Source organism: Sapajus apella, unplaced genomic scaffold (genome assembly GCF_009761245.1).
Source record: "Sapajus apella isolate SASKATOON/1434 unplaced genomic scaffold, GSC_monkey_1.0 scaffold94, whole genome shotgun sequence".
Taxonomy (NCBI): domain Eukaryota; kingdom Metazoa; phylum Chordata; class Mammalia; order Primates; family Cebidae; genus Sapajus; species Sapajus apella.
In genome coordinates this window covers 3,203,604-3,230,677 of record NW_022437034.1, presented here as the reverse complement: position 1 = coordinate 3,230,677, position 27,074 = coordinate 3,203,604, and the positions used below count along the sequence as shown (strand labels likewise).

Sequence of the window (27,074 nt, the reverse complement as noted above, 5' to 3'; positions counted from 1 at the left end):
CAAGCAAACCCAGTAACTCAGGATCCCTGGATTCCAGCAGGTGGTACTTCTATCAGCTTGTACAGATCAGTAAGACCCACTTGGCCTGTGCAGGCGTTTGCTCCCACCACGCCCCTCTCTCCTTTCTCTCCGGGGAAATGCCATGCCCTATAGGCAGCTCTTGGGAGATAGCAGGGCTGAAATCTAACAAGGACTGAAGTTGTTATGACAGATGTAGCTGCAATTTGAAAGGACTCCCTTCCATTTCTTTTTTATTTATTTATTTTGTTTTCTTCTTTTTTTTAAGTATCTCTGGGATTCCCTTCAATTTCTTAGCTAAAAGGGTCCTTGGCAATCTTCTCATGTGCTTTTGGAGATTTAGTTGAAGGCCAAATAAATCTAAAATGCTACCCGAAGCAGATCAAAACACTACACAGAGAGCATATCAAAACACACAGTGGCTCTCCTTAAGAGGGTGCCGCCTGCCTTTTCAGCTGACTTTTGAATCCCTAACGGGGCTTTCTGGGAACCATGGTTGTGAACAACTGATTATACCTTCATTTTAAAAGGAAACTGGTGTCCAAGTAAGGGAAGTGACTTATCTAAGGTCACACAGCCAGACAGTGGCAAAGCTGGGACTTGTGCCCAGGCTCCCGGACTGCTGGCGCATTGCTCCTGTGTCTGCCCCCAAATACCTGAGTTTTCTCTCTCTCCGCCCAGCGCCGTCCCCACCAGCTCTGCCAGCCTGGTAACGTAAGGAACGGTCACCCTGTCCCACAGTGCCCTAGTGCCTTGGGTCCCTTGGGAATGAGCAGGGGAATTCCCTGTCCTGCTTCATGCTGGAAGTCACCTCCCTTCTATCACTGTTAATTAAAAAAAAATATATATATATATATATATGACCCAATTGCTGCTGAGAACAAATGCAAAGGAAAAGGCAGAGACACGCTGCAGGTCTTGCTTGTTGCATGTTTTCATTTTTAATTAAATAAGTCAAGTAGGCCATCAGGAGAGGGGTTCACATTCTATTCTGCAAAGCAGTCCCTGACTGCTGGCGACTGCCAGCTCTGAAGGGCAGCCCCAGCACTTCCAGGAGATGGCAGATTGTCTGTGGCCACGGCAAGGACATCTGGGACAACAGTGACAGCAGTGGGGCTGGGAGTAATGTGGAGCAGTGCCAGAGGCCGAGCAGAATGGGCTACATGCTATACACACACACACACACGCACACACACACGCACACACACGGGCACATATGTACATACTGTGGCTATGTATGCCATGAAGGGGTGTCATACCACGCAGACATGAAACAGGACACAGGGAGGAGGTGTTGGCAAAAGGACAGTGTGCAGGACCCAGGCAGACGCAGGGGGAGCCAGGCAAATGTGGACCAGAAAATACAGCTGAGATGGAGACTTCAGGGGGTGCCCAGTTCAAGCCAATGGTAGAGGAAGCAGATCATGTGGGTCATTTCATTTCGCCAGAGAAGTACCTGATCTAGGTACCTGAGCTAGGCCCATGAGGAGAGCACCATGTCTGTGGCCTTGGAAACATGTACAAATTTGTCCCCCATACAGCTATGGGATGCCAAAGGACACAAGACCAAAGGATCTTGAAGCTCTTGAGACATGTGAAGTTGCCAATTCTGCTTTTGCACTTTTGAGGTACAGAGTAACTTCCACAATCTCCGAAACTGCAGCGAGTTGAGAGGTGATGTGGCTGCATTCAGGAAGCCCCAGACCCTGCCTTCCATCTGGCTGCGCCTTGTCCTAGAAGCTTCACAGGCAAACCCAATAACTCAGGAGCCCTGGATTCCAGCAGGTGGACCTTCTATCAGCTTGTACAGATCAGTAAGACCCAGTTGGCCTGTGCAGGCATTTGCCCCCACCTCGCCCCCATTCTCTCTCCTTGCCTCAGGAATCAGCCCTTTGAGATCTGGTTTTGTTTTCAGACTTTGGGAATGGGGGTTGGAGGGGATTGCCTTGAGGACACAGCCACCCAGTCTTCGGCTCCTGTCCTAGCAAGGAACAAGCCCTACAGTTAATTGGTCTCCCCATGTTACCCAGGCTGGTCTCCAACTCCTGGGCTCAAGCAATCCTCCCACCTTGGCCTCCCCAAATGCTGGCATTACAGGTGTGAACCACTGTACCGGGCCCCTACGGTCAATTAAAATAGGCCCTAGTATAGGAGAGGATGACTCAGGGCTACAGGACTTTAGCGTCAGGATCAGACCATTAGATGCTTCTATCTCCTCTACCACCCAGGCCAAGAATCAATCTATTGGGAAGGACCTCCTGCTGGAGCTCCTTCCATTGCCAGACAGATGGCAGAGATAGATGTCATGTGATGCCTGGTGCCCTCTGTTCTGTGGGGTTTGGTCAGCAGCTGCCCTGCTATGCCAGCCTCCGGCAGCAGCTCCCACGCTGAGGGTGCTAGCCGACAGGAAGCAAACTTGTCATTTACCATCTCTTTTTTGCTTGTTTAGTTATTTTCAAGTGCACGTATTGAAGAGGGACAAAAGCCTAAATTTGATTTATGTTCCTCAGCTTTTGGAAAATAACTCGGTGACCAACTGGGGTGTGTGTGACAGAGATGGGCTTCTGTGCACATCTGGGCTTCTCTTGCCCTCTCTATGGGGACCTGGGAATCCTGCCCTCCACTAACTACTCCCAAGGACCCTCCAGGGCCCTCGTCCGTTCCCCAATTTATGAACAGGTCCTGAGGGGAAGATGGCAAGAGGCAGAGTAGGGACAGCCTGTGAGCATTGGACACTGCCCTATCTCACCAAGACCTGGAAGATTCTGAGCCATTGCTATAGGCTGGGCTGCAGAACTCATCAACAAGAAAGAACATAAGTAACACTCATTGCTGAATGGTCCTCTGTGCTGGGGAGGCTGCCGGCTGGTGGAGAGAGGCCTCAGTTGCTCCCTCTGTCTCCAGGCAGGTGGGCACTTCGCAGGGGAGGGCTTCTGGCAGAGCAGCTGGAACAGAGGAGAAACCAGGACTGGCCTCATTGAAAAAGGAGGCCCGGCCCCCAGCAGTTCCACCTTCTCCATCCCAGCTCCAAGCTGAAAACCGTGTCCACGTGGATGACTCCAACCACAACCACAGCGTGTCAAGACAATAGTCACACCACAGTCCTTCCTCAAACCCCACGGGTTCCCAGAGTATCACTGAGCCCCAAGGGATACGTTTCTAGGAAACACCCACACACTTAAGTTGTGACTTAAACACCCAGGCAGAGATAATACAGCAGAAAGGGCCCTGATGTGGCATCTCAGATCAACATGAGAGAAACCAAGGGATCTCAGATCTTTTTTTTTTTTTTTTTTTTTGAGATGGAGTCTTGCTCTGTTGCCCAGGCTGAAGTGCAGTGGTGCGACCTCAGCTCACTGCAACCTCCATCTCTGGGGTTCAAGTGATCCTCCTGCCTCAGCCTCCTGAGTAGCTGGGACTACAGGCGCACGCTGCCATACCTGGCTAATTTTTTTTTTGTATTTTAGTAGAGATGGGGATTCACTGTGTTACCCAGGCTGGTCTCAAACTCCTGAGCTCAGGCAATCCGCCACCGTGAACCACGGCGTCGGGCCATGATCTCAGATCTTAAACAATGTCCAGGGGCCATTGTGGTGCTGCAGCTCGGGCTTATTCTCTTGTGTTCTGAATCGTCTTCTGGTGTCCTTGCGTGAACGGAGTGTGTGAATGGTTTCTATTATTATTTTGTCTTTCTTGATTTGGGTACAGCTTTGAGTCCCTGCAGATAAAAAGGTATCTTCTGTCTCTTCTTTTCACAAAATAAATAAATAAAGTCAACTTGCAGTGTGCACGTGTCAACGTCCTGAGAAGTCCCAAAGGCCCATTCTTGGTACCATCCTCAGAGAGCAGCATGGGAGGCTTTGGCCCAGAGTAAGAAGGAGGGATAAAGTCTGCCGTCCACACTAGCAGGGCCCTAAGGAAGAGCCTCAGATGGAGGTGGCTGCCCCTCCCCAGTCCCAGCACCCCCCTCCTCCACGTGGGGAACAGAGGAGGGAGCAGGCGGGAGGCTGGGGAAGAACGGCCAGCACTTCTGGGCCTGCCAGAAACATCCTGGCCCCACGGTCACGTTTTCAGAGCTGGTGTTCCTTTGAAGTCTAAATTAGAACCATATCTCTGCACAGCTTACTCTTGGATTCTAAAACCAAGAGGATTGGGATGTTCAGGCAAAATAGCAAAAGAAAAAAAAAAACCCTAGAGTGGAGACCTCCTTAAATGACTGGAGTCTACAGTGACAGAGACCCAGCAGCTCTAACGGGCTGATTATAGTGAATCCCATGGGACGGATACCAGCCTTGCCTTCTCAGATGGTGGCTTCCTGCCAGGACACACTCTTCCCTCCTCCATGGCAATGCTGGACTCAGATCCTGTGCTTCCCCAGTGTCCGTATTCAACCCAAAATGTAGCCCTCTGGGTTTACAACGGGCATAATCTGACACAGAAGTTGTCCAGGAAACCAGAAACAGAGCTGGGCAGCCTTCAGCAAACCCTTGCAGCCCCTGTAAGCTCTGGATACTGAGTTCTGCTCCTGGGTTTGCGGTGGGAGTCGGGACGGGCTTCTGCTCTGGGTACACTTGCTGCTTGGTCCTGAGCCCCTGCCCACCCAGGAAACATATTAGAGTGTGGGAGGGATTTTCAAATCCAGCTTCGTCTCAGGGAGAGGCGAGGGCTGCGAATCTCCACTGCTTCTGGACATGAGGCAAGAACACTGTTGGCTTTGAGATTCATCCCACATGGGGTTCAAACAGAAAAGCCCGTAGGGCACTGTGGCCTGCCATGTGCCCACCTCTCCTTGCTCCTCATGGGAAGGCTCCTCCTCCTGTCCTCTCCCTCTGCCAGGAGTCAAGTGCTCCCTGCTGGTTTTCCCCAGCCTCCCTCAGGCTCTCAGGCCTCCACTGCTTGGGAGAGACAAAACAAAAGCCAAACATCAAACAGGAAAGACACCAAGCCATAAATAAGTTAAAAACCCCAAATGAAACACCCAGCACATCCTGCATTGAGCAATACTCTTCCCAGAGCCCTAAGGAGGAATTCCAGGCACTGGCTGTAACCACGGGGACCAGCTGGTGACCTCTGTCCACGAGGGAGAAGGTGGGCTTCTCAGGGAAGAGGTGCATCCCAGTGGGACTTTTTCCGCAAGGGCACTCTGTACTTTCCTCTTGGCCTTGCCCCACGTGAGGCCTGGCTGGAAACGGAAGGCCCGGTGAGCTGCCTTTTGCCTCCAGGGACCACAGCTGCTTCTGCCTGCCAGGCCTGAGGCAGCCTTCAAATATGGACGCGTTAGGGAGCCAGCCAAGCTGGACGGGGCCTTTGGCTGCACCATTTCAAAACATCCTGCCTGCCAGCTGCGAGGATGTGGATGGGTCAGAGGAGGTAGCCACGAGAATCTAAGGTGGGCAGGGGCTTTGAACGCTGCAGTTCTGAATCCACCGTTCAGTATCAAACTTAGCTGGGAACCGTGTCACATCATGGTCCTCTAACGTGTTTCCTTCCCCTGCCCTGCTTTCCAAATAATCCTAGAAATGCAATCACAGGCTCCTCTGATGTGTGTGATACAGAAAAACCCTGTGAGCATAAGCAGCGAGGAAGCTTGTCTGCATAGATGTGTGTACACTTGTGCCTTTATGATGCTTGTCCGCGTGTGGTATACATGCGTGTATGTCTATACGCATGTGTGTGCTTTGCAGCCCTATATGGGGCCCTGATTCATCAGTAACCAGCACAGCCACCCCATTCATGAAAATGCTGACTCGCCCTGTACTGGTTGGTAAACAGCCACTGTCACCTCAAATGAGCCTCAAATGCCACCTTTGACACCCTGGGCTGTCCCGGCCCCTCCTCCAAGGATCCACCTAGATTTCAGACTTCACCATCCAGAAAAGAAATGGTTAACATCAAATAAAGCAGGAGGTCTGACTGCCACTGGTCAGAGCCTTGCTCCTTCTGGTTATTAAATATTTGGACTCTGGCCTGCAGGGTCTCCAGGCACGAATGTTTCTGTGTGTGTGAGACTGAAGCTTGCCAACAGGCCCGGGCCTGCCTGGGCCTGCTCTGGAGGCTGCAGCCCCTTGGGTCTGGGTGTGATGGCCCTCAAGGGGTTGGGGCACTGTCATGTTCTCCACGATTAACCCTGGGGCCGCCGCTGCGGTGGGAGCGCTGGCTAGGGGCCCTACTGCTACAGGAGACTCTGCCCGCTCACCACGCTGCGCACCCGCCGTCTGCGAGGGCTGCGGCAAAAAGGCGGGGCAGGCCTTTCACCAGGAGGGGCACACAGGGCCCCGGCCCCCACTACGTGACCCAGAAGGTGCCCTGCTCCTCCAGCAGGCTGAGCGAGCGGTTGGTGAGGGCGGCAGCGTCCTCTGCCAGTTTGTAGCCGAAGAGGCGCATGGCGGTGCCGCAGGCGGCCTGTACCACCTGGGCTAGCTTGAAAGGCATGCTGAAGCGCCACTTCTCGAACTGCTCCGAGGAGTTCTTCTGCGTGGAGTAGATGCCGCTGCCGTCGTGGGCCGCCTGCGTGTTCTTCTGGATCCAGTCCTCCACCTGCGGGGTCAGGGGGATGCCGGCGAAGCGGTACATCTCGCGGGCCTTCTGCAGTGGCCTGCGCGCCACGTCCTCGTAGCGCACCAGCATGTAGCGGCCCCGCAGCCACGCGGGCTGCCGCAGCCCCAGCTCAGCGGACAGGCGGATGCTCTCGCAGTTGCCCCGCAGCCTCTGCACCTCCTCCTCCCTCAGCTGGTCCTGGCCCTCGTCATCCAGCCACTTCTTCCAGGTCTTGTACTTGCCGGCGAAGGCTACCATGCGCGAGGCCAGCACGGCGCGGGGGTCTCGCACCAGCTGGATGACGCGCAGGTCCAGGCGGGGGTCCTCGGCCAGCGGCTGCAGGAACTCCAGCTGCCTCATGCGCACGGCCTTGAGGGCCATGTGGTCCTTGCGGCGGCAGGCCTCGGCGGCCAGCGTCACGTTGAGGGGGCCGCAGCGGCGGTTCTTGCAGTGGTACTTCTCGAAGACCTTCTTGACGAAGGGCGTGCAGACGGGGTCCTCGCACAGGGAGCGGCTGGAGCCGCGGCGGAACATGAACTGGGTCAGGTGGTCCTCGGGCAGCGGCGTGATGAAAGGCTCCAGCACGTACAGGTCGCACAGGAAGAGCTGCTTGAGCACGTCGCGGTACACCAGGGCCGAGCCCGCAGCGTTGGCACCCCCCGGCTCAAAGGACACCGTGCGCTCGATGTGCCACAGCGGCTCGAAGAGGTAGAAGATGTTGCCCTGCTGGTTGAAGAACTCGCCCACGAACGAGGAGCCGGTGCGCGTGGTGGCCATGAGCAGCACGTGGCGCCGGGGCCCCGCCGCGGCCGGTCTGGGCGGCTCCTCCTCCTCTTCTCCCTCCTCCTCTTCCTCCCCAGCGGCCTCCACTGCTGGCTCCACGCCCAGCTGCAGGCTTAGGTTGTGGAGACGGCTCTTCAGCTGGGAGAAGGCTGAATCTAGCTTGCTCAGGGACAAGAGAGATGCGTTCTCAGCCAAGACCAGGGCTGGGTCGGTGCTGTTGGCATCTGCCAGGGCTTGGGGGATCTGCTTCAGCCTGTCTGAGACCCTGTGAGGACAAAAGAAGACCAGGGTCAGTGGCTGACTGGGGACCCTGCCTCCTGGGCAACCCTAAGCAGTCCTCCAAGTAGATCACCAAAGCCTGTCTCAGTTGGGTTTCCCCAAAAGCAGACTTTGAGGCAAGGATTTGTGTTTCAATCGTTTATCTGGGACATGATTGCAAGAAGAACTAGGTGGGGAAGTGAGGCAGGGGAGGAAAGGCATCCATGTACAGATGTGCCGCACGGAGCAGGTGTGGGCATTGGATGCTCAGTCTGATGGGGACCTGGGGGACATTTTCTCCCTGGTGCTTCCAGCTTGCCAGTGTGCAGGTAGAGAGGAAGCCCTCAGGTGCAGAGCTGCAGGGGCTTGCAGTAGAACCCAACAGGTGTGCACTGAAACAGTCCTTGCCTAGTGATCCAAATGGGCATTGACAGTGTCTACTCTACAACCCAATCCCTGATCTACCCATCTTAGCTAATGCTTTCTGGCAGGTCTTGTGCCTGGGAGGAGAACAGGCCCAGGGCACATAGCTGTATGTTGCCAATTCGAAGGGGTAAGGGGGCGTTCCCAGAGGAGCCTATTTGAGGGGCATGCCCCTGGAGTTGAGCAGTACACAACCTGGCAGCTGCACATGGCAGCCCTGCCCATCAGAATACCTAAGTACTAGGACCTTGCCTTTCCATGGGCGCAATGACATCAAGACTTCTACAGGCGATGTGCTGCTAATGCAAGGCATCACTCTAGGCCAGGAAGTACATTGATAGTGATAGTCACAGCCAGCAAGTACTGGATACCAACTATGTGCCAGACACTGGGCTAGATGCTTTTACATTTTCTCATTAATCTTTACAACAGCGCTGGTACCATCATTAGCCACATTTTACAGAAGAGGAAACAAAGACTCAGAAATGGGAAGTATCTTGCCTAATCTTTCACAGTTCTAGAGGGCCACCATGAGGCACTCCAACCCAGGCTATCTGAGTCCAGAGCCCAAGTCTCACCCCTGTACAGTCATGAGGATGTGTGCAGGACCCACTGCCTGGGACACAGGAGGGGCCTGGGGATGGCTTGTTGAAGGAAGGCATTTGCAGGTCCACAGAGAGCCCTGCAGTTACCTCTCTGCTGCGCCCACCCCACCTTGAAAGGAAGATGAAGACTTGGGCTTGCAGCTCTCACCTTGATATGATTTTATTTTCCTTTTCAATGAAGACAAAAACTATCACCACGAAAATCAAGAAAAGGGCATATTTGCTCCTCATCTTCAGGCTGTGCACAAAGTCCCGACAGTCCTGGGGCAAAGTGAGTCCTTTCTCCATGGGGAAAGACAGGGGGCGCCTCAGGCTGGCCTTGGACACTCAGCTCAGGGGCATCACTCAGGACCTGGCTTGTCGTCTTCAGGTGGGGGACACCCTCGTCCTGCGGAGAGACAGGTGGTCAGAACACCCTTGTCTGTACACGAGGAATGCAGAGGACATTTCTCCACCAGACTTTTGAGGATCTCGGCCCTGGTTAGCAGCCAGGACCCCAGATCCATTCTCCAGACAGACTGTGCCCGAGAGAGACTGAAGGTCTTTTTAACAAGTCATTTAAAATGCTAACGAATCATCAGGTTCATCCATCCCACTCCATCAGCTTCTCCCTTGACCTCACACAGCAAAGGCATGTGGATGGAAAAGAATAGCCCTTGTAGCATAAATGTTTATAATGGCAAAAAGAGTGCAAACACCTGAATGAAAATGGTGGAGCATCCAGGTGATGGATTTTTGTGGCTACAAAGAATAATGAGGTCGATGTACAAATGTGAATGATGCAGAATATACATGAGAACACACACACACAGACACACACACACACACACACACACACACACACACACACACGTACACGTTGTAGACCCTGTGCTTATGCAGGACCGGGCTTCCCAACCTCAGCACTGTTGACATTTTCGACCATGTAAGTGGGGATTGTCCTGTGCATTATAGAATGTTTGACAGCATCTTTGGCCTCTACCCAGTAATTGCCAATTTGGGTTGTTTTTTAGACAGGGTCTCACTGTGTTGCCCAGGCCGGAGCACAGTAGCACGATCATAGTTTACTGCAGCCTCAACCTCCCAGGCTCAATTGATTCTTTCACCTCAGCCTCCTGAGTCACCACAAGTGCACGCCACCACACCCAGCTAACTTTAAAAATTTTTTGTAGAGACGGGGTCTCGCCATGTTGCCCAGCCTGGTCTTGAACTCCTGAGTTCAAGCAATCTACCTGCCTCGGTTTCCCAAAACGTTGGGATTATAGGCATGGGCTACTGCACCTGGCCCCCACTGATCATCTGTAACAATCAAAATATCTCCAGGCATTGTTAAGTGTTTCCTGGGGTGGGAAGGTGGGGGTGCCAAATCATCCCAGGTGGAGAACCTCCAATGTAGCAAGATCCCGTTTGGAAAAAAAATGCCGGAAAAAATATAGATGCAGGATACAAATGGACTCTGGCTGCGGGAAAACACGAGGACTGGTAACAATGGTTGCCTCTAGAAGGGGGACGGGTAGGTGGAGAGAGAAGGTGGAGTGAGTCTTATGTTTGCTATGTAACACTGTGCCATCAGTACACACATTTTACCATGTGTATGTGTAAACTGTAAAAAATTAACTAAAGAAAAATAATGTTGGCTGGGTGTGGTGGTTCACACCTGTAATCCCAGCACTTTGGGAGGCCAAGGTGGGCGGGTCACCTGGGGTTGAGAGTTTGAGACCAGCCTGACCAACATGGAGAAACCCTGTCTTTACTAAAAATATAAAATTAGCTGGGCGTGATGGTGGGGACCTGTAATGCCCGCTACTCAGGAGGCTGAGGCAGGAGACTCGCTTAAACCGGGAGGCAAAGGTTGCAGTGAGCCAAGATTGCGCCACTGCACTCCAGCCTGGGCAACAAGAGCGAAACTCTGTCTCAAAAAAAAAAAAAAAATCATAGTGCATGAATTCTACCTAATTCCTTAATGTGGCCTCAGCCTGCGGGTCTCCACTTTCTAGGCAGCCTCCCCCAGGCTACGTTAGGACTCCCTACAGCCCCACCACTGTACAAAGATGATCATGAGCACCTGGGATTTTGTCATAAAGCCATAAAGCAACAATTGTTCAACCCTGAACATCCCTTCAGGGAGGACAGGGAGTTTGTCTGGGCCTCTCATTATCTCTCAATTCTGGGCCAGGCAAGAGATAGACAGTTGCTGAACAACAGATGGATAAAGGAAAAACTGACCCTCAACTAAAATAGTACGTATTATTAGTATTATTATTTAGAAACAGGGTCTTGCTCTGTTGCTCAGGCTGGCCTCAAACTCCTAGGCTCAAGCAATCCTCCTTTCTCAGCCTCTGGAGTAACTGGGACTGCTGGTGTGCCACTGGTGCGCCACCGCACTTGGCTATAAAGTTGTTTATGGCTGGAGCGAATACAGCATTGCCCATGGAGCCTGAATCACCGTTTCTTTCATTCATCCTCACCGCCAGCGGCAGCATCCACACACACCCTATTCTGCACCAGGACCTCATATTCCTGCACAGCCCCCACTTCTGAAAGTCCATCCATTTTCTCCAGAAGGTCATGCACAGGGGACAACCTGCTCCAGCTTGGGGTTTGGAAACACATTACTGTGACCTCATACAGGGCACCCAGGGCCACCTTGCTCAATGCTACTGCCTGTCCCTCTTTCTGGAAAAGATGAATTTTTTTTTTCCCCAAGGGAAGGGGCGGATGTTGATGTAGGGGAGTGGGAGGGCAGGAAGGAGGGTCTGGGGGCTGCATTTCCATCATATAATAAAGTGGCTTCAGGGACAGCCAGAAAAGTCTGTCCTCTGGGGAAAGCAGTGAGGTCAGGGTTCCAAATGTGGGTGAGCAGACGGGCACTCTGGCAGCTGGGGTGGGGCCCCCAGGCTCAGGTGGGGCAGAGGGAGGTGCGAGGGCCTCCTAGTGTGAGTGGTTAGAGAAACCACAGAAAGGAGAGTCTATCCCCATGCCACCGCTTTTTGTTTTTCAGTTTTTTTTTTTTTGAGACAGAGTCTCACTCTGCGACCCAGGCTGGGGTACAATGGTGCAATCTCAGCTCACTGAAACCTCTGTTTCCTGGATTCAAGCAATTCTCGTGCCTCAGCCTCCTGAGTAGTTGGGATTACAGGCATGAGCCACCACTCCCAGCTAATTTTTGTATTTTTTGGTTGAGATGGGGTGTCACCATGTTGGCCAGGTTGGTCTCAAACTCCTGACCTCAGGTGATCTTGCCTCAGCCTCCCAGAGTGCTGGAATTACAGGCGTGAGCCACCATGCGTGGCCTAGGAGCGTCTACTCCTAACTGGAATAGTCCTGCCTCTTTCTGATCCTCCTGGGCCTTTTCTCATGAACTTACTCAGTGAATATTTTCTGAGTACTTACTGTGTGCTGGCCTCTGGCCTAGGCACTGGGACTATGGGGGTGAACAAGCAGGCATGGCCTGTGCGCTCACGGGGCCTGCATTCTGGCTGGGAGGGCCAACCAATGGCATAGGCAGCCGAAGTTCCCTGAGTACATATTTCTCTGGGCCAGGTAAGCGCTTACACTCCTCATCAAAACCTCAGCAAAGCCCTGTGAGACAGCAGCTAGCCCATTTAACAGGTGAGGAGACTGAGGTTGAGACAGGTTAAATAACTTACCTAACGTTCCTCCAGCAGAAGCCTCTGGCCACCCCTCCCAGGTCCAGGTCATTTGAGCTTCTTGGTGCTTCCCCGGGACCCCCAACCTAGCACCTATGGTGGGGCTTTCTAGCTGTCTCCCTTTCCAGAATGCAAGCTCCCCGAAGTTGGGACCCGCATCTAGAATGGCACTTGGCACAGACAAGCTGTCCAAAAATCAGTGGTGAGGCTGGTGCCTGGCAGCTGTTGGCATGAGTGTGTGGAATTGCCAGTGGGGCCATGTCCCCCATGTACCCTTTTGGCCCACGGTGGGGGGCGAGGCCACCTGCCCCACTGACAGGGTGAGAACCACCACTGAGTTTTCAGAGTACAGGGTGTTGACTTTCTGCCCTCTCTACCCTCAGGTAGTCTGGGGCTGATGATGTGAGGGAGGCAGAAGGAGCTGGGGCCAGAACTCCTGAGCTCTAGTTCCTCCTGTGTCTCTACCATGCTGTGCAACCTTGTATACATGACAACCTTTTCATTAGGCGTTTGTTCACCTGCAGCATGAAAAGGGCAGTCCCTGCTGCATAAAGGTGCTGTGAGGAACGTATCTGATGCATGGTAAATGCTCGTGAAATAGGAGACGGGTGAAAAGGCAGGCATGAGTGGGGGAGTTGCCCTCACTACCCTCTCCCTTCTGGGCCTGGCACCTTGTTCGAGACCTGGCCAACATGGTGAAACTTTGTCTCTACTAAAAATATAAAAATTAGCTGGATGTGATGGTGGGCACCTGTAATACCAGCTTCTTGGGAGGCTGAGGCAGGAGAATCACTTGAACCTGAGAGGTGGAGGTTGCCGTGAGCTGAGATCGTGCCATTGTACTTCGGCCTGAGCACCAAGAGTGAAACTCTGTCTCAAAAAAAAAAAAAAAAAAAAAAAGCCAAAAGCAAAATTTTCATCCCCTCAATGCTCCAGCAACTACATAACCAACCGCCCAAGGAAAAGGTGGCATCTCCTGCTTGGGTCCCACTGGAGGCCGCTTTGCAGGGTGCCAGGGCCAACAGTGAAGCATGTCAGAGCACGTGTCTGGCCGTGCTCGGGTGCAGCAGGCAGTGGGACAGCTCCCTCGGCCCAGTTTTGCCCAACACTCTGCACATGGACAGCAAACACCAGAGGCAGGGAGAGAAGAACAGTGCTGAGTTATTTCAGGGCAGTGACCATCTGGTGAGTGTGCACCACGTGCCAGGCCCTGGGCAGATGCCAGCCCGACCTTCCAGGTGCTGGCTGGGATGTGGACTCCTGCCCCACCTATAACTATGATACAGTTCTCAAATCCCGGTCCCCCTCTGTCTCACGTCCTTACCTGCCTGCCACCTCCCAGCTCTCATCTGGCTTCTGCCCCCACCCCTCCAGGAATAATGCTCCCGACGGCGTCCACAATCTCCCGAGGCCCTAGTGTGGCTAGTGTGGGCTTCTTACCCTCCATGCTGCCTCGCCCACTCCCTCCCCACTGAGGCCCACACTCCTGCTGGCCTCCCCACTCCCCTTCTGCTCCCCTGGCTTCCTCAGGCCCGGCACCTTCTATGGGATCACATATGGGCACGCTTGCCACCCAGACAGGGGAGCACCTGAGCACCTGTTACAGCTGTGCTGCCGCCTAGCTTCCCAGCCACATGGGAACTTGGAGGCACGGACAATAAGGCAGGTCCTGCTTCAAACACTCCGTGGACTACGTGATAAAACACAAGCCCTCTAAGGACCTTCGAGATCCAGACCCTGCTCACCCCTCCTGCCTCTTCTCCCAACACCCCACCCTGGCCCTTCCTGCCACTCCCCACCTGGGGGCTTCTGCATCAGCTGGCTCCTTCTAAGCAACCAGGACGCAGCTCAAATGTCCCCCGCTCTGGAGTACTTCCCTGACTCCTGACTGAATGTGAACCACCCCCATCACTTTCCCTCCAGACACCCTGCTTTACTCCCTTCATAGACGGAAATGCACTTCCTGATGGCCCCTCATCCCCCAGTACGATGAAATGCGCTTGCTGATGGCCCCACATCCCCGAGTATGATGGCTCCGGGAGAGGAGAGCTTTATCTGTCTGCTCCACCCTTGCATCTCCAGTGCCCAGAATTATACCTGGCACAGAGCGGATGCTTCATAAATACTTGCTGAATGAATGAAGGAATGAAGGAATGAATGTCCTTCCCAAACCATTGAGCCCAGTGTAAGATGCACAATCATTCTAAGTTGACAGAAGATATGAAAAGGACAAAAAAAAAGGCAGTTGCCCACAGATGAGTGGCACACATGTGCACAGGCTGTGAGCATGAGCGCGCAGGCCACAGGTGCCTGCTAAGGGCGTGTGCTGGGAACCTGTGCCGGGAGCATGGTGCACACCATGGGCACCGACGATGGGCAAAACTGCACATAACTGCAGTCTCTTGAATTCTTGTTTCCATCCAGCCTCTCACAGCTGTGGGCTAATAAGGGGGAGGGCGGAAAACAGCCTGAGCCATCAGCAGACAAAAGTGAGTGAGGGAATGCTGTGGGAAAAGGGGGCCGTGAGCTGAGGCCTTGAGAGCACCAGCAAGTAAGGCTTCAGCTTCCCTCCCTTCTCTCCCGCAGGGGTCTTTCTGCTGAGGCCTCCCTCGTGACTTGGCAAGATGCCTCCCAGAGAACGAAGTTTTCTACTTGGATAGCCTCCAGCCAGGCCCTTCCACTGAGGCCCAAAATGGACTGCAGCCGGTTCCAGCCTCCACCGGGGAAGGTGGGGGTTCCAGCAAGTCGGCTGTGATAAGGGACAGCCCTGCCAGACATTGCATCAGACAGCAAAACTCCACTCCCCTCGCCTGCCTGGGGCCAAGAGCACAGTGGGGTGGGGTGAGGAGGGGGCGATGGGGGGGCCTCAGCTGTTGCTGGCCCGGCCTCTCAGCCTCTCGGCCTTTCCCACGGGGAGGAGGAGGAGCTGCATGGGAAAGAGGAGCCAAGGGAGGGCAAGAGCTGGTGACAGAGGAGCTCCGAGGCAGCGTGGGAGCTCTGAGGCAGAGTGAGAGCACCGAGGCAGAGTGGGAGCACCGAGGCAGAGTGGGAGCACCGAGGCAGAGTGGGAGCACCGAGGCAGAGTGAGAGCACTGAAATCCACTGCGGGAAAGCTCCGCATGTGCTGGGCGCTGGGAGGCCAGCCTGACCTGCCCCCACCTTGTTGCCAAACACCTTGGAGTGGGCTCTTCTGTGAGTTTTCTCAGCATCTGCAGAGTGGAGACAGAGGTAAGGCAGGGAACCCCCAGGCCACTGGCACAAAAGGGCAGGGAGATGGAGCTCCTATGCCAGCCTGCCTTGGTTTTTATTTTTCATTTTTACTTTTTAATTTTGTTCTTATCATTTAGCTCAAAATGTCAACTGCCTCCGTTTTAGATGAGAAGAGCTTGTCCATCCAGTGGCCTGTCCAGGCCAGGTTCCATCGCACTTGGGGACACACAGAGACAGCTTGGGAAGGCCAAGGCCACCCAGTCAGGAGCGTGATGTCTGACAGGAGAGTAAACGCCCAGCCCAGAGGTTGCTGAATGAGCCAGTGAGTGAAGAAGATCAGGAATGAAAGAACAGGAAGTGAATGAATGGCTGGCTGCAGCTCCCCCACACTGCACACAGCCTATACAGCCTTGGGGCTATGGGGCTCTGTTACTTCCGAGAGCATCCTAGCACCCCAGGGCTCCAGCTTCCTCTTCCTCTCCCAAGAAAGAACCGATCTTTGATTTCCTTGTGTCCAATCGCCCCCAAGACTGAGTAGAAGCAGGTAAAGGTGAAGATATTTGTCACCTGAACATCAGTGGATGTCCACATGGCTGTAAAGGGGCAGGGGTGAGTACCATAGGTGGACCTTGGGGCTAAGGGCCAGCCTGGCAGGAGTGGGGCTGCCACAGACTCTAAGCCAGGCCTGGCCAGGAGAGGCCCGGCTGCCCCTTGGCCCTTTATGCCTGCGCAGGGCTGTGGGGGAGCACACTTTCTTACCCCCATTGGACACGATCCCTTCCAACAGCTGCAGGAAGTACAGGAACCGAGAGCAGCTTCAGGCCTCCCTGTCAGGATGGAGAGGCAGGAGCTGACCCACACCTCCTGGCTTCACTGCACTTGCCTGGTCAGGAGCTGTGGCTGAAGCTGGTGTCCAGGATGCCCTCAACCATGCAGCCAGGCAGCCTGGGGAGGAGTGTGCTGGCTCATTCAGAACCGACCTGGACATAGACCAGGATTCATGGCCAAGGATGTGGCCCAAGCCCTGAACTCCAGCACGTGAGAAGCATGGCGAGCATCTCATCAGAGCCAGCGGGCTGGGTAACTGCGGTGCATTGGCACAGTGAAAGCAAGCCATGCAGGGGACACCATCACCGACGCAGAGCTACGAAAACATAACGTTGCAAGTCTTTTCACCTTATACCCTTTGAATGATTTTTTTTTGGGGGACACAGTCACACTCTGTCACCAGGCTGGGGTACGGTGGCATGATCTTGGCTCCGTGCAGCCTTGACTCAGGCCATCCGCTCACCTTAGCCTCCTAAGTATCTGGGAGCACAGGTGTGCACCACCATGCCAGGCTACTTTCTTTTTTTAAATCATTTATGGAGACAGGGTCTCTCTACATTGCCCAGGATGGTATTCTCTTTTATACTGTTTGAATTTTTGGTAACCATACACCTGTATCAGTTTATTACTTTTAAAAATCAAATCTAAAATTTCAAAAGAGGAAGGCACAATCACTTTGGAAGTGGTATGAAAAATACATTAGAAGAGGGAAGGACTGGAGGCCAGGAGCCCAGTCAGTCTCTCTGCAAGGGAACCAGGAGAGAGCAGGCGGCTGAGCGAGGTGGTGGCACAGAGGTAGAGGGGGAGGTCACACCCGTGAGATGTTCGAGAAGTCAAAACGATGCCAGCACCTGCTCCACACAGATGGCCCCAGAGGTCATCACGTTCGGTGAGATAAGCTGGTCACCAAAGGACAAATACTGTACAATCTCACTTATCTATGAGACACCCAGACAATCAAAATCACAGAGACAGACAGGAGAAGGGTGTCTGCCAGGGGCTGGGATGAGGAGCTAGGCGGTTAATGTTTAACGGGGAGTTTTGGTCCTGTAAGATGAAAGGGGCTCTGCAGGGGCACAGTGGGGATGTCTGCCCAACAGTGTGAATGTACTTAGTGCCACTGAACTGTATGCTTGAAAACAGTCAAAGGCCGGGAACAGTGGCTCATGCTTGTAATCCCAGCACTTTGGGAGGCCGAAGTGGGCGGATCACCTGAGGTTGGTAGTTTGAGACCAGCCTGACCAACATGGAGAAACTCTGTCTCTACTAAAAGTACAAAATTAGCAGGGCATGGTGGCACATGCTTGTAATCCCAGCTACTCAGGAGGCTGAGGCAGGAGAATCTCTTGAATCCAGGAGGCGGAGATTGTGGTGAGCCGAGATGGCAACACTGCCCTCTAGCCTAATTGACAGAGTGAGACTCTATCTGAAAAAAAAAAAAAAAGAAAATGGTAAAATGGTAAATTTTATGCTATGTACATTTGACCACAATAAATAAATAAACGATGGGCAGGCACAGTGAGGCCAAGGCAAGAAATTGCTCGATCCCAGCAGTCTGAGACCATCCTGAGCAACGTAGCGAGACCCTGTCTCAAAAAACAAAACAAAACAAAACAAACAACAAAAAGAAACAGGAAAATACCCCCAGCAATGCCTGCGGGTGAGGGGAGGTTAGGGGGACAGAGGAAGCTAGGAGGAGCCCAGCTCTTGCTTCGGACGACAGCAGTCTGTTCTCCATGGCACCCACAGTGCCTGGCACGCAGCAGGGCTCAATCAGTGTTTGTGAAGCAAATGAATGGGCTTATGCACTGCCTTAAAGAGTTACATGTTGTTTCCTGTAGGCTGATGGTCTTCCCCCAGAGCCAGCAGAACACTGGGCACATACAAGATGCTTAATTAATACTCCACTGAAAAAAGGAGGCCAGCATAAACGTAATTTATTGCCCAGAAAGATGCTTATGTTTTGACGCTGAACCAAAAAACAGGACACACCAGTATGTCCAGTTGCAGTCTATTTTATTTTAAAAAAAAAAGTATGTGTATACACGCATATGCACCCACACACAGATACATACAGGGTGGGAGAGGGAGAGAGAGTCTTGGCAAAATGTCTGACAAAGTTAGCAATGAGTCTCTCTGAAGCCATGGGTGCTTTCAGTGTTCTTGCTTTTATTTATTGTCTTTGAGGCTCTGTGACCTTAGGCAAGAAATTTAAAGCTCTTGGAGTATAGTTTTCTCATAGGTGAAATAGGGACATTTCCAACAACTAGTGTATACTCAGTGGCCGTGAAAAGTTTAATGAGACGTTTCTGGCAAAATGCTCCACCTGCGCCTGAGATGTGCTAGGTGGTACCAGGAAGGAACCACTGGCCTTTTACAGATGTAGCAGTCAGTGGTTTGTACACTGGTGATGAGTGTTACAATGTGGGGAGGTGTCTCAATTCCCCCCAAACCAACAGAACGAGGGAAACAGTGATGACCTGGCCTGGCCACCAGCTGGCAATGTCCTTAACCCAATCATTTAGTGGGTGGCATTTGGGCCTGGTCATCTCATCCTGCCTCTCACCTCTCTGGAGATAAACTTGCTGACTTGTCCTGTCCCAGGCACTGAATATGGTTTTCTCTGCCCCAGGCATAGGACTGCTGGGTGGTGGAATATGTGTCATGTCCTGAGGCAGCAGGTCAGCTAGGGAAAGACGGAAACACTAGAGCCAGACCCCCAGGTATGCCCTCCCCTCAGCTGCCCTGCAGGCCCCAGCTGCTCCCACCTTCCCTGTGGCCTCTTGTGGCCAGAAAGGACTGAGCAGGCCTCAGGAATGGTGGGAGCCATGGGTATGGGGTGAACACAAAGGACAGCAGCTTCCTCTACTCTGGCTGCTGTGTGAAGGGCATGCACTTCGGGTCCTGGTGTGAGGCCTGAACCCAGCGTCTCAGAATGGTTGGGCCGAGAACAAGCAGAAATGCCAGTGGATTTTGCCCCTAAGACATAACCACGTTGTTGGCTGTAGCTCAGGGCAGCAGCCTTACACAAAGCAGTCTCGCTTTCCAATGCTACTTGTGCTCTTCTTCCACTGTGCAAGTCTGAGGGGGTGTTTCTTTCTTTTTTTTTTGATACGGAGTCGTCCTCTGTGGCCCAGGGTGGAGTGCAGTGGCATGATCTTGGCTCACTACAACCTCATCTCCCGGGTTCAAGCAATCCTCCTGCCTTAGTCTACCGGGTAGCTAGGATTACAGGCATGCACCACCACACCTGGCTCATTTTTGTATTTTTGATAGAGATGTGGTTTTGCCATGTTGGCCAGGGTAGTCTCAAATTCCTGACCTCAGGCGATCTGTCCGCCTTGGCCTCCAAAGTTCTGGGATTACAGGCGTGAGCACCTGGCCTGTGGGGTGTTTCTTTCTAAGTGGTTCAAGAGAAATCTGTTCTGTACACCAACTCACTAATCAGGAGAAAACATGGCACTTGTCCTAAAACTGCAAAACATCAGGACTGAAAAGAGCTTGGTAATTTACTTATCCATTCTTCCTCACTTTTCATGTATAGAAACTCTGGTTCAGAGAGGTCAACTGCTCGACCAAGGCATAAATAGGGTAGTGACAAAACCCAAACTACCACCCAGGTTTCCTGTCTCCCAGGTTAGTGACATCCCTGCCCAACTTCATCATCCTCTTACAGCTTAGGCTACTCCAGAATCTTCAGCATAAGAATGGCAAATACATGGCACACCTTCCACCACCCCGCAGGCCTGTGCCTGGGGCAGATATCACTAACCAATAACCATCCTTTTCTCAGCTGAGACTGGATATAGCCTCATGACCTTCTCAATGCAGGGCCAATCCATTAGAGTTGGTGTGTAAGATAAAACCCATTGGCCTTTCCTACTTTTCAGAATTCTCACTGGCTTCCAAACTAAATTCTTCACCATCTCTTAGTAGTAGTCTACTACAAGACATCACCCCGCAATGCCAGCCCAAATTCCAGCTCTCCTCTTGCTTACACAATCCCTTCATTCAAGCACATATGCCTTGTCCATGCAGCCTTCAAGCCTTTAGCCCACAAAGCCCTTTATTGCACAAAACACCAGAGGTCATATTAATTGTGAGGTTATTGAGAATAGCTCAGGACAGCTGGGCACAGTGACTCAAGCCTGCAATCCCAGCATTTTGGGAGCCTGAGGCAGGTGGATCACTTAAGAGTCAGAGTTCGAGACCAGCTTGGCCAACATTGTGAAACCCCGTCTCTGCTAAAGACACAAAAGTTAGCCAGGCGTCGTGGTGCATGCCTGCAATCCCAGCTACTTGGAAGGCTGAGGCAGGAGGATTGCTTGAACCCAGGAGGCAGAGATTGCAGTAAGCCAAGATGGTGCCACTGCACTCCAGCCTGGGTGACAGAATGAAACTTTAAAAAAAAAAAAAAGAATAGCTAAGCGTTAAAGTTTGCAAAAAATTAGCTTTGTGAAAAGAACTGCAATGAATACAAAGTTCTCCTAGTAATTCTATCTTTGTCCCTTGCTTGACTTGTGCTTTCATGAATGAGGAAGGAGGTGGAGTTACAGAGAGCCTAGGAAATTGCACAGAACTGCTGACAATCCATTCCACACCACAGCTGGCAAAGATCTTGACCCAGCTAACGTTATATTATCACTCACATGCCTTTATATGTTTTTATGAATAGGGCGGGCCAGGTTTTATTGTGCTTTGCTTTATTACGCCTCACAGATACTGTGCTTTCTATGAACTGAAGGTGGTGGCAGCCCTGCCTGAAGCAAGCCCATCCGTACCACTTTTCCAGCGGCATGAGCTCACTATGTGTCTCTGTGTCACATTTTGGTCATTCTCGCAATATTGCAGACTTTTTCATTATTATTATATCTGTTATGGTGATTTGTGATCAGTGATCGTTGATGTTACTATTGTAATTGTTTTGGGGTGCCAAAACCACACCCATAGAAGGCCATGGATTTAATTGATAGATGTGTGTGTTCCCACTGCTGCTTCCCCAACCAGCCATTCCTGGTCCCTTTCCCTCTCCCCAGGCCTCTCCCTGTTCCCTGAGATACAACAATATTGAAATTAGGCCAATTAATAAGCCTACCATGGCCTCTAAGTGTTCATGAGAAAGAAAGAGTCAACACTTTTGTTGCTTAAAATCAAAAGCTAGACATGACGGAGCTTAGTGGGGAAGGCATGCTGAAAGCCAGAAAGGCTGAAAGTGAGGCCTCTTGCACCAAACAGTTGGCCATGTTGTGAGTGCAAAAGACAAGTTCTTTTATTTATTTATTTATTTATTCTTCTAATCTTATGACAGTTTTTTTTTTTTTTTTTTTGAGACAAACTCTGGCTCTGTTGCCCAGGCTGGAGTGCAGTGGCGTGATCTCAGCTCTCTGCAACCTCCACTTCCTGAGTTCAAGTGATTCTTGTGCCTCAGCCTCCTGAGTAACTGGGATTACAGGTGCCTGCCACCATGCCAGGCTAATTTTTGTATTTTAAGTAGAGAGGGGATTTCACCATGTTGGCCAGGCTGGTCTCGAACTCCTGTCCTTAAATGACCTGCCCACCTCAGCCTCCCAAAGTGCTGGGATTGCAGGTGTGAGCCACCACACCTGGCTGGAAAAGTTCTTGACGGAAATTAAAAGGGCTACTCTAGAGAACACGCAAATGATAATAAAGTGACATGGACTTACTGCTGATATGGAGAAAGTCTGAGTGATCTGGATAGGAGATCAAACAAACCACAACATTCCTTTAATCCAAAGCCTAAACCGGAGCACAGCCCTAACTCTCTTCTATTCTAGGAAAGCTGAGAGAGATGAGGAAGCTGCAGAAAAGCTGCCAGTTTTGGTTGGCTCATGAGGTTTAAGGAAGACGACATCTCCATAACATAAAAGTGCAAGGTAAAGCCCTAAGTGCTGATGGAGAAGTGGCAGCCAATTACACCGAGGATCTAGCTAAGATCACTGACGTGGGTGGCTGCGGTAATCAATAGGTTTTCAGTGTATGGAAGATGCCATCTAGGACTCCCATAGCTAGAGAGAAGTCAGTGCTTGGCTTCAAAGCTTCAAAGGATAGACTGATTCTCTTGTTAGGGACTAAGGCAGCTGGTGACTTTAAGGTGAAGCCAATATTCATTGACCTTTCCAAAACTCCTTGGGACCTTAACAATTAAGATCTACTCTGCCTGTGCTCTGTAAATGGAACAAGTCTGGATGACAGCGTACCTGTTTACAGTATAATGTATTCAGTATTTTAAGCCCACCGTTGACACCTATTGCTCAAAATATTACTGTTCATTGACAACACACCTGGTCACCCAAGAGGTCTGACGGACAGGTAAGAAGAGACTAATGTTTCCATGCCTGCTAACACAACAATCGTTCTGCAGGCCATGGATCAAGGAGCAATTTTGACTTTCAAGTGCTTTTTTTAATTAATTTTTTTTTTTTTTTAGAGACAGGGTCTTACTCTGTCACCCAGGCTGGAGTACAGTAGCATGATTTATCGCACACCATAGCCTCAAACTCCTGGGCTCAAGCGATCCTCCGGTCTCAGCCTCCCAAGTAGCTGGGACTGCAGGTACGTGGTATTTCACCTGACTAATTTTTTTTTTTGAGATGAAGTCTTGTTTTGTTACCCAGACTGGAGTGCCAGTGGCATAATCTCGGCTCACTGCAACCTCCGCCTCCTGAGTTAAAGTGATTCTCCTGCCCTAGCCTCTCTAGTAGCTGGGATTACAGGTGCCTGCCACCACACCCAGCTAATTTTTGTGGCAGTGCACTCTAGCCTGGGCAACAAGAGCGAAACTCTGTCTCAAAAAAAAAAAAAAAAGAATATTCCATAGACATAATCGACAAAGCAGCAGTGGCGTTAGAAAGAATTGACTCTAATTTTGGAAGAAGTGCTACTGTGAATCAAACAGCATTGCATGTTACAGAGAAATCTGTCATGAAAAGAAGAGTCAATTGATGCAGTCAACTTTATTGTTGTGATAATTTTAAGAAATTGTGGCTGGGTGCAGTGGCTCACCCATGTAATCCCAGAAGTTTGGGAGGCCCAGGCGGGAAGATCCCTTAAGCCCAGGAGTTTTAGACCAGCCTGGGCAACACAGTGAGACCATGCCTCCACAAATAATAAAAAGATTAGCTGGGTATAGTGGCACACACTTGTGGTCCCAACCACTCGGGAGGCTGAGGTGGGGGCACTGCCCAGGTGATCAGGGCTGCTGCAAGCCATGATGGCAGCACTGCACTCCCACCTGGGCAACAGAGCGAGACCTCATCTCAAAAAAAGATTAAGAAATTGCCACAGCCACCCTAATCTTCAGCAGTTGGTCAGCAGTCATCAACATTGTGGCAAGACCCTCCCAGCAAAGAGACTACGACTTGGTCGCTAAAGGCTCAGATGATTATCATTTTTTTAAGAAAATAAAGTATTTAAATTAAGGTATGTACTTTTTTTTTGGACATGCTACTGTACACTTGATAGACTACAGTATACTGTAAATGTAACTCTTTTTTTTTTTTTTTGAGACAGAGTTTTGCTCTTGTTGCCCAGGCTGAAGTGCAATGGCGATGATCTCGGCTCACTGCAACCTCCGCCTCCTGGATTCAAGCAGTTCTCCTACCTCAGCCTCCTGAGTAGCTGGAATGACAGCTGCCTGCCACCATGCCTGGCTAATTTTTTGTATTTTTAGTAGAGACGGGGTTTCACCATGTTGGCTAGGCTGGTCTCGAACTCCTGACCTCAGGTGATCTGCTGGACTTGGCCTCCCAAAGTGCTGGTATTACAGTCAGTGCACCCGGCCATATAAACGTAACTTTTATATGCACTGGGAAACAAAAAAATTTGTGTGACTTGCTTTATTGTGATATTAATTTTGTTGCAGGGGTCTGGAACTGAAACCTGCAGTATCTCTGAGGTATGCCTGTAACAGCCAAAATATAGAAAGTTTTAGGGCTTCCCCCAAAAGGTTTTTGGGTTTTGGGGAAATTTGGGGAAGGCCACTGGAGGGTGTCTGGAGTGTGAACATAATTTCCGGTGAGTATTTCAGCAGAAAAAGGCGGAGGGCAACTGCCCAAAGAAAGCAAAGACATGCAGAGCAGAACGACATTCTGTGCGATGCCATTTTTCATATATTTGATTAGTGAAGAACAAAATGCCCTGGAATATACTGTGTGGGTGAATTTATGAGGAACTGACTGGCAGAGACATGAGGCTCATCAAGTGGCCGTGGGCTCCTCCACATTTCCCAGACTTTTTCTGCAGTCAGGCAGAGGCCATATGACAGGTTCTGACAGGTAGGATGTGGGTGAAAGTGATATAAGCCACCTTGCTTAAAATTATCCCACGCTTTCATCCAGGCCTCTCTTCCCTGGCTGTGGCAGCAGTGGAGGCCACATGTTCCAACTGGCTTAGTTCACGACGGAAGCAGCCTGGATCCCTGAGATGCTGCTTGGAGAGCCGTCCCATCTGCACAGATGTGATACAAGAGAAAAATAAGCCTTTGCTGTGCTATATACTGAGATTTGGGGGACTAATTGTGCCTGCAGCATAGCCCGTCCTGTCCTAATACATAATGTTCATGGGCGCGTCCTTTCTGAGGCACAATTTGGTTAAACCATCACAGTTTTAAATATGCATACTCTTTGCCATGGTCTGAATGTTTGTCCCCTCTAAAATTTTTGTGTTGTAATCAAATCCCCAATGTGCTAGCATTAAGAGGTACGGCCTTTGGGAAGTGACTAAGTCACTAGTGTGGAGCCCTCATGAATGGGATTAATGTTAATTTTAAGTTAGCATCCTGAGGGGGCTTGTCTGCCCCTTCCATCAGGTGAGGATGCCATAGGTAGGTGCCATCTTGGAAGCAGAGAGCAGCCCACCCCAGACCAAATCTGCTGGCTCCTTGATTTTGAAATTCCCAGCCTCCAGAACCATAAGCCATAAATTTCTGCTATTTGTGAGTTTGCCAGTATACGATATTTTGTTACAGCAGCCCCGAAGGACTGCTATATAACACTCTTCGACCCAGGAATTCCACTTCTAGGAGCTAGTCTTGCTGATATGCTGGCATGAATACAACAAGGGCACATACAACCATAGACTGATTCTAATCACAAAAGTTGAACCATGACCTAATGCATGTTAGTAGGCAAAATCAAAACAAAACCAAAAAACCGCAGCTTGTTAGCTCAATGTTAGGTACATTTATCATGATCAAAAAGAAAGAGGCAGCTCTGGAGGGCTGACATAAAACACTGTTCAAGACATGGGCGATAAAGGCAAGGGCAAGAGTATGTGTGGCATGCTACCAACCACCTAAAAACTGGGCTGGAGCCACACAAACAGGGCATGTGCTGGATATCTTTGGAGATGGAAACAGGAGATTGACGAGAGTGGCCGAGAGAACTGGGACACAGGAGGGAACTGTCATTGACTTTTAACTTATACTTTCTTCTACTATTTAAATTTGTTACCATGTTACTAAAATATCAAAAGAAGAGAAAGTGGTTATGAAAACAAGTAGAAATAAAAAGCATACAGAGTTGTGTCCTAATCCATCATCCTACACACAGTTAGCGCTTAATATTTACTTGAATGACCAAGTCCATTTAAGCAGCTTTATGACGAACCTAACCAAGAACAGGCAAGAGGGAGCCTGACAAAGACGGTGACCGTACCAGGTTTCCAGCATTTTTTTTTTTTTTTGAGACAGGATCTTGCTTTGTTGCCTAGGCTGGAGTGCAGCGTGGTCATAGCTCACCGCAGCTTCAACCTCCTGGACTCAAGTGAACCTCCTGCCTCAGCCTCCCAAGTAGCTGGATCACAGGCATGTGCCACCACACCTGGCTATTTTTCAAAAACTTTTCTTGGAGAGACAGGGTCTTTCCCTATTGCCCAGGCTGGTCTTGAACTCCTGGGCTCAAGCTGAGGATGGCAAATTATTTCATTTTCTTTTTTTTCCTCCCTTCCTTCCTTCTTTCTTTCTTTTTTTTTTTTAGACAGAGTCTTGCTTTCTCACCCAGGCTGGAGAGCAGTGATATAATCTTGGCTCACTGCAACCTCCACCTCCTGGGTTCAAGAGATTCTCCTGCCTCAGCCTCCTGAGTAACTGGGATTACAGGCACATGCCAGCATACCTGGCTAATTTTTACATTTTTTGTAGAGACGAGGTTTCACCATTTTGGTTAGGCTGGTCTCAAACTCCTGACCTCAAGTGATGCTCCTGCCGTGGTCTCCCGTAGTGCTGGGATTACAGGTGTGAAGCACCACAACTTGATCTGGCAAATCATTTTCATCTCATGAATAAAAGTTAATAGATTGGTTTGGCAGCCTGGAGCACTTTAATGAGAAGAATCCTGAGGTCAGGCTTATTTTCCATAGGAAAGAATGTGGCAGTTGATTAATGATGTCCGCTGTGTGTACAGATAGGGGGTACTAGGCTGTTTTTGCATTGCTATAAAGAAATACCTGAGACTGGGTAATTTATAAGGAAAAGCAGTTTAATTGGCTCATGGTTCTACAGGCATCTGCTTGGCTTCTGGTGAAGCCTCAGGGAGCTTTCATTCATGGTGGACAGTGAAGCAGGAGCAGGCACTTCAAATGACAAAAGCAGGAATGAGAGAGAGAGAGAATGAGGAAGTGCCGTACACTTTTAAATGACCTGATCTGGCAAGAACTCACTATGAGGAAGACAGCACCAAGTCATGTGGGATCCACCCTCATGAGCTGAACACCTCCCACCAGGCCCCACTTCCAGCACTGGGGA

The 27,074-nt window shown here is 50.9% G+C and overlaps 1 protein-coding gene, 1 long non-coding RNA gene and 1 pseudogene across 5 annotated transcripts in view; all 3 read right to left on the bottom strand.

Annotated features, from left to right (window-relative positions):
* Positions 1–928: 928 nt before the first annotated feature.
* On the bottom strand, positions 929–3,376 carry LOC116535381. Its single transcript, XR_004262178.1, has 2 exons — positions 2,274–3,376; positions 929–2,194 (listed from the first exon to the last, which is right to left on the bottom strand). It is a non-coding gene; the product is annotated as an uncharacterized LOC116535381 (long non-coding RNA).
* Positions 3,377–3,504: 128 nt separating this feature from the next.
* On the bottom strand, positions 3,505–5,250 carry LOC116535380 (annotated as a pseudogene). The gene has a single exon (XR_004262177.1). The product of XR_004262177.1 is annotated as an uncharacterized LOC116535380 (transcript).
* A 664-nt stretch (positions 5,251–5,914) lies between these two features.
* The window catches only part of CHST3 (carbohydrate sulfotransferase 3), a 44,715-nt gene continuing 23,555 nt past the window's right edge, over positions 5,915–27,074 (bottom strand). For all 3 annotated transcript variants that reach the window (XM_032256284.1, XM_032256286.1, XM_032256285.1), the window contains exons 2-3: positions 8,773–9,012; positions 5,915–7,603 (exon numbers count right to left, since the gene is read on the bottom strand). In XM_032256284.1, the coding sequence (XP_032112175.1) occupies positions 6,304–7,603; positions 8,773–8,912 (1,440 nt within the window). In that variant the 5' untranslated portion in view covers positions 8,913–9,012 and the 3' untranslated portion in view covers positions 5,915–6,303. The remainder of the gene's footprint in view (positions 7,604–8,772; positions 9,013–27,074) is intronic.